General features: G+C 42.3%; 1 protein-coding gene across 1 annotated transcript in view; it reads left to right on the top strand.

Annotated features, from left to right (window-relative positions):
• ctnnd1 (catenin (cadherin-associated protein), delta 1) overlaps positions 1 to 11,003 on the top strand; it is a gene marked incomplete in the record, with an annotated part of 26,370 nt that extends 15,367 nt beyond the window's left edge. Inside the window, 11 exon segments of the mRNA XM_062427071.1 lie at positions 2,526 to 2,643; positions 2,754 to 2,910; positions 4,507 to 4,572; positions 4,774 to 4,901; positions 5,171 to 5,321; positions 5,431 to 5,626; positions 5,755 to 5,948; positions 6,539 to 6,586; positions 6,754 to 6,836; positions 8,267 to 8,321; positions 8,771 to 11,003. Of these exon segments, the coding sequence (XP_062283055.1) occupies positions 2,526 to 2,643; positions 2,754 to 2,910; positions 4,507 to 4,572; positions 4,774 to 4,901; positions 5,171 to 5,321; positions 5,431 to 5,626; positions 5,755 to 5,948; positions 6,539 to 6,586; positions 6,754 to 6,836; positions 8,267 to 8,321; positions 8,771 to 8,829 (1,255 nt within the window).
• Between the last annotated feature and the right edge of the window lie 1,627 nt (positions 11,004 to 12,630).

The raw sequence follows: 12,630 nt of genomic DNA on the forward strand, positions 1-12,630 counted from the left end.
AAGGAAGTATTGATGTTTAGATGGGTGGAGGCAGGAGCCATTTGACTGCTCGTTATGATAAGGAGGAGATGGATGGATGGATGGAGGGAGGGTTGATGTAGACGAGAGGAACCAGAGTTGTACTGTTGCCAGCACAACAGACTGCTCGAGCAGTGGGATGTATGAGGGAGGAAGGGAGTAATGACGAGTTAACAGAGCAGAGAAAGCATTATGTAGGGTTTTCAGTGGAGAAGAGGGAGAGCAGCTGTGTTCATGTGGAGCCTTTTAGCCCACTGATAATCAGAAAGATGAGAGTCAGATTTTCTCCATCACAATAAACTGGCCCATTCTTCAAGAAACTGAAATGCCCTTTAAATGGCTCATATAAGCCTTCTTTAATGAGTTAGACAATCGCTGCTTTCGGTGACTTTCTATTTTTGGAATATTTGTGGTCTTTGTGCACTTGTCTGTAATTTACTGTTCCCCAGAGATTCTGAAATATGGCAGGTTAAATTAGTGACTTGTCCCCTATAATATGAATTTAACAACTGTGGTAAAAGTATACTTTCATCCAACTACTCTTTCAGTAAAACAATATTCTGTCAGACGTTCTCTGCTTATAAACAGGAAATATTTTTGAATTTTAGTGCTCATTAAAAGATTACGGTTAAATATCAGTTATTAAAAACAAATGCTGGCTCGATTGAAGAGATCCGTAACCTCTCGGTCACTGAAAGAAGGGAATCAGAGAGTTTACAGGGAGGGAGCGGGCGGAGGACAGTGGGGCATTGACTTACACAGTGTAAACAGTATGTACTAGCCAGGGGCTCTGTTATCTATGCATTCCCCTTGACCACACGGTTAATTACAGCGTCCATTTGTGGGTCAAGAAAAGTATGTGTGAATAACTTGAGACTTGCAGAAACAGTCTGGCCAGTGTTAAAGTTACAGATCTGTCATTTCAGTAGCAGTATATTGTCGGGTTTTGCAGATACTGATAACAATGTTATGTTAGTTGTTCTCTATAATTGGCTCGGTGGGGGTTCTCCTTGGTCTGGCAAGCTGCCAAAAAAAGTATTTTTAATGCCAAGAATAATACCTAATATCCATTCATTCAGAAATTCCTAGTATTTGGGAGCCTCTGTGCAGCCCTGTTGTGAAATGAGAGTCAACCTCGTGTCGTTGTCTGGGAGACTCTTAGTAGTTTAAGGAAAAGGACAGCGTGTGTGTGAGAGACAGTGAGGCTGCAGTTACCTGAGCCACCTGCCTACCAATGGAGAGCAAGCAGAGAGCGGGAGAGTTTTCTGCTAAAAAACAAGCACCAAGACCCAGGGAGACATGAAAGCAGCTGCTCCCTAACAGCTACATGAGTTTACAGCAGAGAGCAGGAGGGAGGACAGATATCTTACTCTGCTACTCTGTGCTGAGACTCTGCTGCTCCTGCTGCTGCAGACGGTCACTGAGCAGACACACTTTCACTTTCTAATTGTAACACGCCTAGTACTTTTTAAAATTTGATTAATATGATACATGGAAATTAACTAAATGGGCTTCTATGTCTGTTTAAAAAAGAAACGCAAAATGACAGTGGGTGAGGTTGGCAACTCATGTAAAACACACATGCACAAACACTGTGTATCACCAGCAACACCTTTATACATGGCAACATATTTTGCTCGGCAATGGCAGCCAGAGGTAAAATGGCCGGGCTTTGTTTGTCTTCCTGGTCTGTCATTGCTTTATATCAAAGATTAGTGAGTAAAAGGTAAGACCTGGCATTGATTAATCCATCTTCCCCTGAGTGGAGTGCTTACTTTCTGTTTCTTTCAAGAGTTCAGGTTATTATTTCCCTTTTCTTTCTGCACGCAGAGGTTTTACTGTCTATGATCAAACCTGGCTCTGTTTTTTTTTTTAAATATAGAAAATCTACAGCTTCTCTTTTGATAAGTAAGCCACTGTCCAGATTTGATTTGATCTGTATTTGACATTATAAATGTTTGACTAGCACAACATAAATAAATATCCTGAACTATGTACTGAAGTGGAATCAGTGCCCCCTGCTGTGGAGAGGAATGTGTCCTGGTATTGTGTTGGAGTGTGTGTCTGTCACTGAAAAGACAAGAATTAATATCATTAGTTTTCTCCTTCGTGGTACTTTCCTCGCATCCCATCCACATCAGTAAATGAAGAGATCATTTGTTTCCACGCAGTGTAGTTCTGTTTTATATCTGTAAGTCTGATTCATTCAGACAGCACTGAGAAAATTAGCCCAGAGTTGTAACTTGATCTCGTCAAACTGTACTCTCTTTGTAAACCAGCACATTTAACAGGAGTTTCATTCAAACTACTCTTGGGGGGGGGAGGGTGTTCGAGCTTTGTGCGCTGGAATCCTTTTGTAGCTGCTGAAATGGACACTGCCGTTCCCCTCGAAACCTCCTTTTTGCTGCCTCATTTATTTCTCCGAGCCGTTCATGCCTCTAATCCTTGTTTTGTTTCACATTCTTGTTGTTTCTTCCTCTTCTCAACTTTCCACTCGTCGTCTGAAGAAACGTGAGTTCGGAGCGGAGCGAGGCCAGGAGGAAGCTGAGGGAGTGCACAGGATTGGTCGACTCGCTCATGTACATCGTCCAATCCCAGATCGACTGCAAAGACGTCGACAATAAGGTGCGCGGAGCTCCCCTCGTTGACTTGACCCCCTCGGTTCCACCCTTTTTTCATTTTAATAAACCTTCCTTTTTCTCCACCTTCCCCTTTTTATTTCTCCCTCATTGCAGTTGATAGAGAACAGTGTGTGTTTGCTGAGGAACTTGTCCTATCATGTGCATCGCGAAATCCCTGGCTGTGAGCGCTACCAAGAGGCTGCACCCCTCAACCAAGGCCCCGCCCCGTCCAGCCAGAAGGGCGGCTGCTTCAGTTCCCGCAAGAGCAAAGGTCTGTACTAGAGAGAGAGAGAGAGAGAGAGAGAGAGAGAGAGAGAGAGAGAGAGAGAGAGAGAGAGAGAGAGAGAGAGAGAGAGAGAGAGAGAGAGAGAGAGAGAGAGAGAGAGAGAGAGAGAGAGAGAGAGAGAGAGAGAGAGAGAGAGAGAGAGAGAGAGAGAGAGAGAGAGAGAGAGAGAGAGAGAGAGAGAGAGAGAGAGAGAGAGAGAGAGAGAGACGGCATGTACTCTATTTGTTCACTCAGTAGGAGGCACATTAGCAGTGATGTCACTGTTGACGAGCGTCTCAGTCGACTGATACTGACACACACACACACACACACACACACACACACACACACACACACACACACACACACACACACACACACACACACACACACACACACACACACACACACACAAGTACACTTGCACAAACAAAACCACTGGCTCACACAGGAATGTTAACAATTTCCCCAACTGAGAGAAAGCTCATCCTCTCTGCAGCTGCTCTGTTTGCGTTTCAGTGAGAGTATCGATTTTGTTCTTTCTAAACTAAACTACTACCCCCCCACCACCACCACCACCCGCCACCACCACCCCTTTTGTACTGCTTCGGGGCTTTCTCCTCTGTTATTATTTTAATCGAATTTTGCAGGGACAATGAGCAACATCTGTCAACATGAATATGGATATGTAAGATGTATTTCAGCTGTACAGAAATATTGCAGGTGTGGCTGTGATGTGAGTTTTATAAAAGGTGTTACAATGATACAAAAGATTTGAGTAGGTGCTAAACAAGAGTCACTGCATTACACATTGAATATCAATATATTGGTTTGTGAAATCTTCTGTACGTGTGTTGTTTTTTAAAAATTATTTCCACTTTTGTGTTGCTCAAAAATGCACCAGTTCATCATTTATGTTGAATTCCCAAAACTGATACTGTACAGAGCGGTTAGATGTATGTGTATATATGAGATTGATACATGAGCTGATGTGTCTTTTGATTGGCTTTATTTAGCATGTCACATTGCTGATCGTGTATGTGTGTGTGTGTGGGGGGGGGCAGTTGGGTGCTGTTGGGGATGTAAGCAGGTGTTAACTGGGTGCCTCAGTGATGGCTGCTTTTTTCCCCCTCTCTTAAGTAAATGCTCTCTCTGCCTTCTGTTCCGCCATTCTCTTCTCACTCTTCATCCCTCCTTTCTCTCTCCCTCCTCCGTTCCTCTCTTCCCCTTGTGGCGCTGGGCTTACAGATGAGTGGTTTTCCAAAGGTAAGCTCTTTACCTCTGTATGACTGCACTTTGCTTTCGCTCGCTCGTTCGTGCTGTTGTTGTTGATGGTAGTGCTTGTTGTAGAGTAGCTGAGCTAACAGGTCAGAGTACTAACACGCACGCCTTCTTCTCACCGTGAAAAGAATTAAATTGAAGCTAAAGTAGAGAAAATGCATCTCAATTTTTGGTTTGTGTTTAACCAAACTAGAAGAAATGAACTAACAGCAGATGTAGGTCACTAAAGTAAAGTAGCACTAAAGTATATTTAGAGTCGGAGCTGATGCCAGACTGTTGTTATTGTGTTTCTAAGGCTGTGATGTTGATGTTTGGTTCCAGGTAGGAAAGATGAGGATGCAACTGCAGATGTTATAGACATTCCAAAGAGGACCACACTTGCTAAAGGTAACTACTGTCTTAATCAATTAATATGTTGCACTAAAGGGACAATGTGCATTTATTCATTTACTTTAATTTCTCCCTCTCAAACCATTTTGAACCTTTTCGTCTCCTCTGTTTATGTCCCATCAATCACTCCCACTGTTCTAACTTGCTTCTCCATACTTCCCTCCACCCCCCCCACTCCCCTCTCCCTCCCTCCTGTAGGTTATGAGCTGTTGTACCAGCCGGAGGTGGTCCGCATCTACACCTCTCTGCTTAAGGAGTCCAAGAATCCCACAGTGTTGGAAGCCTCAGCTGGAGCCGTTCAGAACCTGTGCGCCGGAGGCTCTGGAGTGTAAGAACCGCTCTCAACTATCGTCCTATTTTATTTTACAGCAGCAACACACCAGCTTTACTTCGGAGAGCTATTGTCTCAAATTATGGGATTCTCTTTGAGTTTTGCTAAGGGACCAAACAGGGCTAGTCAGATATTAGTCAATCTAGTCTTGTACACACTTTCATTTGCATACGAAAACCCCTTTAATTCTCTTTTTATCAAAGGTGGAGTATCGTGGCTCTCTTTTTAAAAACAACAACAACTGATATGTGTGTCTCTGTTTAGTATGGTCGATACATCCGTGCCTTGCTGCGCATGGAGAAGGGTCTACCCATGATGACTGAACTTTTGGCCCACGGCAACGACCGCGTGGTCCGAGCCATGTCTGGAGCGCTCCGCAACCTGGCGATCGACGCACGCAACAGAGATCTGCTAGGTGAGACTTAAAACACTCTTAACCAAGGAGAAACCAGATGTTTTAATAGTTTTTGCATCAGGACCTACAGTCAGTATCTGAGTGTGTTTTTAATTCAATCTGTCTTCAGGTAAACATGCGGTGCCTCACCTGGTGGCCAACCTGCCCGGCGGCGGTCAGAGTCAGCCTGTGCGAGCGCTGTCAGAAGAGACGGTGGTGTCGGTATTGAGCACGCTCCATGAGGTGCTGGGCTCCAGTCTGGAAGCAGCTAAGATCCTCAGGGCCTCACAGGGAATCGAGAGACTGGTGCTCATCAACAAGGACGGGTGAGGGTCTTTGTGGATTAGCAGTTTGGGGAGGGGTGGGGGATGCAGATGTGTGAGTATTTGAGTCTTTTTTTTTTTTTTTTGGTCCATTAATTTCTCCTGCCTTTGCTTGTTTTCGGGATCGCCAGTAACCGTTCTGAGCGGGAGGTGCGCGGGGCCGGCCTGGTGCTGCAGACAGTGTGGGGTTACAAGGAACTGCGGCGCACTCTGGAGAAGGATGGCTGGAAGAAGACAGACTTCATGGTCAACTTAAACCCTCCCAGCAACAACACCAGGGCCAACGGAGGATATGAGGACAGCACTCTGCCGCTCATAGACAAAGGTCAGGAAGCAAAAGGGAAGCACAAGCACATAAAGCGAACAATGCCTCTAAATACCTTTAGTGTTGCCTGTCCTCAGATGCCCTGTAGAGTTCAAAGTCTTGTTTGTCTACTTTTATTTATAGTAAATATTTCTTTAGTTACATCATTTCAGTGAATTTCTATGTGCTGCAGTTGATAAGTTGTTCATATAATATAATAATAGGCTGTTTGCAAACCTCCAAAAATCTAACATGGTTTTTTTCAAGCAACACATATGAGTTTACCAGATTGAGACACTTAAGATAATCCCAAGTAGGATATTTAATCATAGAGATTTATATCAAATATTATTTAAGCTCTTTGACACTAATTTTAAAATGTTCAAACCCCACCCATACTGTAACACTTGAAAGTGACGTCAACTATATATCTGCAAATACTATCAAGCTCCGGTCTGACATGTAGAAATGCTTAGAGAATGCTCTACACACCTACACGCCTCTATCTTTGGCAGGACGTAGCTCCAGCTATAAACCCTGAACAGATAGTTTTAACGTTTCAGAGAAAGCTGTGATGCTGATGCTGGTTGTGTTTGTGTGTTTATGCACAGGAGGCAAAGGTGACCGTGAAATGATTCCACTGAATGACATGGGACCAGGCAAGTGTGAACGCAGAAACTACCCATACACACCCAACTGACCAGTATCACATTAGGGTGTTATGATATTGCCATGTGTAGCAGATTAAATTTAACAATGAGGCAGTTTTACGTGAGATTTGTGAGATCTTTGCATGTCTGGTTTAACATATATAACTTCTCTCCAGATGCCTACTCCACACTGGACCAGAGAGGGAGAAGGAACACTCTGGATGACACACTTCAACCTGCTGACAAAGATGGAGTACAGGTAAACAATGCCTATGTGCATACACACACAGACACACACACACACACACACACATACAGACACATACTTATCACGCAATACCTTGCATGACTGCACATTAATGGCAATAACATAACTCCTTTACTCCTAACATAATGTCATGCATACAGTTCTGTACCACCTCACATTCCTTTCTTACAATTTTATACAATTACCTTAAAAAATATATCAAATAGCACAGACAAGATAATCATTTTCAAGAGTGATTGTCAAAGAAAGCAGGCTGTGGATAATATGTTTTGCCAGCTACGTACCAAGAAAAAGAACACTGTGCAAATATAATAGGAGCCTACTAGCCGGTTTTCAGCATCTACTGTCAGCTGTCACATTTAATGAATGTAGAGCTTAGTCAATTGATTAGTCAACTGAAAATTTACCTGAGAATATTTTGATAATTGATTAATCATTTTAGTTTGATTTTCATAGCAAAAACACCAAATTAATCAAGTTTCTCAAATGAAAGTATTTGGTGCTTTTGCTTGTCTTTACATTATAGTAAATAAATGCAGGTGCCTAAATCATCTTGGGGTTTTGAACTATTGATCAACATTTGAAGACGTCACTTGCACTCAAGGATATTCTGACAGACAATTTTCACAGTTTACTGTTGTTTTACAGACCAAATTAATTGATTGTTGACTACAAACAAGTCATAGAAAATAATGTTAAAAATCAAACTAATGGTGCAGCTTTAAACAGATGTTTCAGCAGCTGTCTTTGGTGCATGAAACCGCTGCATCGTCATGTCTGTGAAATAATTCCACTGAATTGATGTCAGCGTTTGTGCCGTCACTCAGCTGAATAATGTATATTAGTATTGCACCGTGTATTGCACAACACGGTGTGTGTAAAAAAAGATGGAAATGATTATGAAAATGAAACTTGTGCAACACCTTTTGAGGTTCCAGATTTCAGAGATGATACACAGCCCAGTATCCTCACCTCCAGTTAAAAACGTAACCGTGTGAAGGGACACGCTCTCACACACTCACACCCACAGACAGCATGTCGACGCATGTCTCTTTAAAGCACTGGGGTTTTTATTTGTGTCTTGCACATAATTTCTCACCGGTGTTCTTTTTCCCCTCCGGCACATGACCTAACTAATTAAACTAACCTTTTGTAACCCTTCTTTTTTCCTCATCTGTGTCTACTTTTTCCCCCTAACTTTCTTTTTCTAATCTTCTTTCTTTTTCATGGTTCTCTGGATTTTCACACTTAACCCTCTTTATTTCTTTATTTACACCCTCCCTGCTGTGTCTTGTATCTCTTTCTCTCTTTATCTCCTTTGGTCATTCTCTTTGTTTCTTTCTGCCTCTTTTGTGTGTCTCTCTCTCTTTCTCTCTCTCTCTGTCTCACATTCTCTCTAATTCTCTCTCTCTCTCTCTCAGGGAGGGATGTATGGGGAGAGGCAAGCCTCTTTGCCTCTAATGGATTCTTACGATGGTTAGGCTACACCCACAGTCACACTGCATGTCAGCGCATGGTATGTGTGTCCCATCGGCTGCTCTTCTCGACTCACTGCACGGCCCAATGTCTTAGCTGCGTGTTAAGAATTGTGACTATTAATGTGTTTGACAGTGATCAGTGTTGTCAGTGAGCTTCCACTGTACTGTATTTGGACTGTTGCTTTTTGCTCCCCCTGCTGGTGAAAAGTGTCAAAGTGATTTTTTTTTTCTGTCTTTGCACATTTTGGTGTAACGTGGTGAATCTGTTGCCAGCAGAAGCAGAAACTAATGTGTAATATTTGTGTGTGTGTTTACTGTGTTTGTAAGGCCTTTGTTGTTGTGAATCTGAATTTTTAAATGTTGAAATTCTTTCCGCCGGGGCATGAACGCGCCTCTCGTCAGCTGCTCTGCGTGATTGATTCCCACACTCTTTTTTTTTTCTTGCAGAAAAACTGATTGTGTGCATCACAAGACGACAGCCTCCTCCTACCTACTGCCCTTGCTGAACTGACAAATGGGGGACCATGACACTACCGATGGGACTACACTCCATCCTTTTACATTTTCTCCTCAGTCCCCTCTTTACTCTTTTTGCAGCTTCTCTCCTTCCTTCTCTCTCTCTCTCTCTCTCTCACTCTCTCTCTCTTTCTCTCTCTTTCTCTCTGTTACATTCCTCCTTTGCAGCTGACAAACTAATGAAATCACACGGAAAACTGACGTTGCTCTACGCTCCCTGTGGACATCCGGAAGTGACACTATGACCACTTTGTGCTTGCGCATGTCCCCCGAACTCCAAAATGCTAAACCACTTAATCGGACACCGCGCCACAAGCTTCTCCTACAACACTACAACACCCCCCCCCCCCCCCCCCCCCCCCCCCCCCTTACAACAACACTAGGACTTGGACAACACTAAATGCTCTTCAACTAAAAGCAGAGACTGTGGCTTCATCATGAGTGTAAATTCCTGGACGTCGGAGCGTAGAGTTAGACTGATTTAAAAGGAACTGTTGGGATCAGAACAGGACACTTTGGTGAAATTTTACATTAATATCTATTACAGTTTTGAAGAAATTGAGGGAATGTGTAATTTTTTTTTTTCTCCAATGGTTAAACACTACAAAAAAATGATTTCCTACCACTGAAAACCAATGTTTATTGATCTAATGAGATATGTGTAAAACATCCGCTTCTGTTTTTGATAGTGTTTGTTCCTCTTCTTGCTTTGCGCTGTACCACAGTAATGTACATGTGCCAAAAGACAATGCTACTGCTGCGACTGCCAATACTGAACGCAAGAACTTTGCTCACACACACACTCAAACACTTTTTACAGTAGTTACACTGAAAACTGTCATCTGCTTTCTTTTTGTACGCAGTTTGTGTCGGTGCAAGTCGCCAAGACTTATGGGAGAATCTGCATTTTCTGTATTTGATTGTGATCCATAGATATAAAGGGGGAGAGATCGCTATATGGATAATCTTACAATTTACAGACAGAAATGGAGCAGACAGACAGTTCTCCACCAGTGTAGTGTGTGTGTGTGCTGTATTTCTATAATAATATTAACTGTAAACCCTCTTACCTTTGTAATTATTCTGAGATATTACAGATTCAATGATTGCATTTTCCTTTTTATCTGCAGATAATATTATGAATGTGTACATACAAGACTGTCTCTATTAGCGTCTGTGTGGGCTAAACTGGAGTGCCTCGCTCATTCAGGACAGCTCTGATTGGGTGCGTCCAACACGACATGGGTAACAAATCAAGGTGTCTTTTTCTCAGCGGTCACTAGTTGGAAAACTGTACATGAAACTCAGCAGTTTTGTGTTCTGCAAGATAAAGGAATATGTGAACTTGTAAGTAAGACTTGATTCTTGTTATTGGGATTGTTTTTTTTCTCTAAGTTTAAAAAAAAAACTTGAGTTCTGTGTAATTTACTGCTTAACAAACTCAGCCTTCCTGGCTTTAAGACTAAAGAACAGCACATGGGAGAGGACACTGTATGTTTTTGCCCACTTTTCTTTAGTGCAGTGCTCATTCTATAGAAAACTGCATACTCTTTAGTGCCGAGTGAGATGTAGATACTTAAAGATTAAAGAAGCACTAGGGGGGTATTATGTGTGATTTTTCTTTTTTTCCCCCCTTTTCCTTTGTTTTCCATTGCCAATTGAAACATGACAGGATGCCTCATTTTACAAGTTGCCTTCAAGAGTGGACTGACTTAAAAGTGGAGACTAGAGGAGAGAGCAAGGGTTTGTTGTAGAAAATCTGTGTAAGGAGGCAGACCAGAATTTGCTATTAAAGTGGAGAAAAATAAAATAAAAGCACAGTTAAAACTATATATACCAGAGAATATTGTTAATTTGAATGGTTTTATGTATTTTTTTTATATTGATTTGGGTTTAATTGTTTTGGGTGTTTTGGGTGAAAAGCATATGCAATCAGTTTTTATGTTTTGATTAAAACATTCAGTTTATGTCTTAATTAAATGCAAAACAAGCTGAGCAAAATCCTCCTATACGGTCATCTGATACTGGAAACACTAATGGTAATATCTGATTCTGGACTACACCTTAATCTCTTTGCCTTGGCTCTTAAAAGTTGCACATTCACATTTATGAATGAATTATGTAACTAGCAATACTGTTTTTAATAAAAAAGAAAATGATTTCGCACAGCCTTTTTTCCTTTTTGCCTCTTGCGTGTGTTTTATATAAATCAGTTAATGGGAAAAGTCCCTTATTAACAAATGAGCACAATGCTGTGAGTTCTCTGCTCTGATGTGACCTCAGTGTAATTACACACTGCGGCCTGTAGATGTCGCCTTTAGTTTTCAGCAGCGCATTATGGGTGCAACCATAACAGAGGAACGTGTTTAACAAGTGATAAGTCAGGTGTCATTTTGGGACGGAGTACAGTTTCGAAATACGTGATAAAACACCTACAATAAACGGCAACGACAAAAATATCGGTAAGTGTAAATTTCTTCACTTTAACCCAAAGCTGCAATGTGTGAGCTTCACTATACTGTTAGCTAACAGCGTTAATTGAAGGTAGCATAAACTGCGTCAGTGTGAAATAGCTGGACGGTGCATATTAATTATTGTGTTTTTCTGCTAATAATGCAGCTAGCTATTAGCCTCAATATCCAGAAGACGCTATTTTAACTTTTTGACCCTCTGGAGAACATGCATGGTGCGTCTTACTGAATCCAGCGGCTAAAAGAGGTCGACAACAACAAGTGGAAGCGGGAAAGCATGTTGTTAAATGACCAGAATTAACCTGAATTAACCGAAAAGTCAAATGTCGGACTGACATTGAATGTTAATTTCTCCTCCACGTGCTGATCCGCGCACACAGCTCTGCCAAGATGGTGCTGTTGATGCTAAGCTATAAAGTGAGCTCACACTTTGTAGACGCCACTTACTAAAATGCTGTCACAACAGGCTGTATGGATTTAAAATGTAAAAAGAAATGTTGGTGTAAAAACCCAAAAGAACTTAATGTCATTTTCTATAGAGGCGAGATATATTATTAACATGGTGTAAAAACTGAGAGCTGGCACAATGAGCCAACCCGTGGTGGAGAAAGTAGCAGGTATTCTTTTTTTGTGTGCCTTTCTTAGAAAATCGTTGTTTACTGGAGTGTCAGAGCATACAAATCACATTTTAAAAGGGTTACATGCAGTATTGTCTTATATAAAAGTAGACGATTGTAAAGCATCATAGTTCCCCCTCCACCCCCCTTCCCATTGTGTGTGTCCTTAACAATAGTCTCCTTCATTTAAACCTTTCTCCTCCTCTTTTCTCCCTCCCTTTCTCCCAGTGCTCATGTGGACATGCAGAGGTACCGACTGCCGGGTTATGAGATGCAGCTTCTTGGAGAGCTGCAGAAACAACAAAACAGCGCGCAGTTCTGTGATACCCTGTTGCAAACTGAGGGTGAGGTACAAGACAGGAGATAACAGGATGAGATGAAACTTAATGTTTTGAATTTAAGGAATTAACTCAGGTTCATTTTTTTCTTGTCAAGGTATCTCAGTCCCAACCCACAGCTGTGTCCTCGCAGCTCTCAGTCCCTACCTGTCTCGGAAGCTCTCAGCCGCCCCATCTCCTCCATCCGGCCAGAAGCGCCAGCTCCACCTCCAGGCTGTGAAACCCCAGACCCTGTTGAAGCTGGTTGGCCTGTTGTACTCTGGGGAGCTGGAGGTAAATGGAAGCGTAGAGCAGAACGACGTGCTGGCTGCGGCCCGCCTGTTAGGGATGGCAGACCTTGTAGGAGGACAGAAAGATGGGAAGAC

This window comes from Scomber scombrus, chromosome 2, assembly GCF_963691925.1.
Source record: "Scomber scombrus chromosome 2, fScoSco1.1, whole genome shotgun sequence".
NCBI classification, from domain to species: domain Eukaryota; kingdom Metazoa; phylum Chordata; class Actinopteri; order Scombriformes; family Scombridae; genus Scomber; species Scomber scombrus.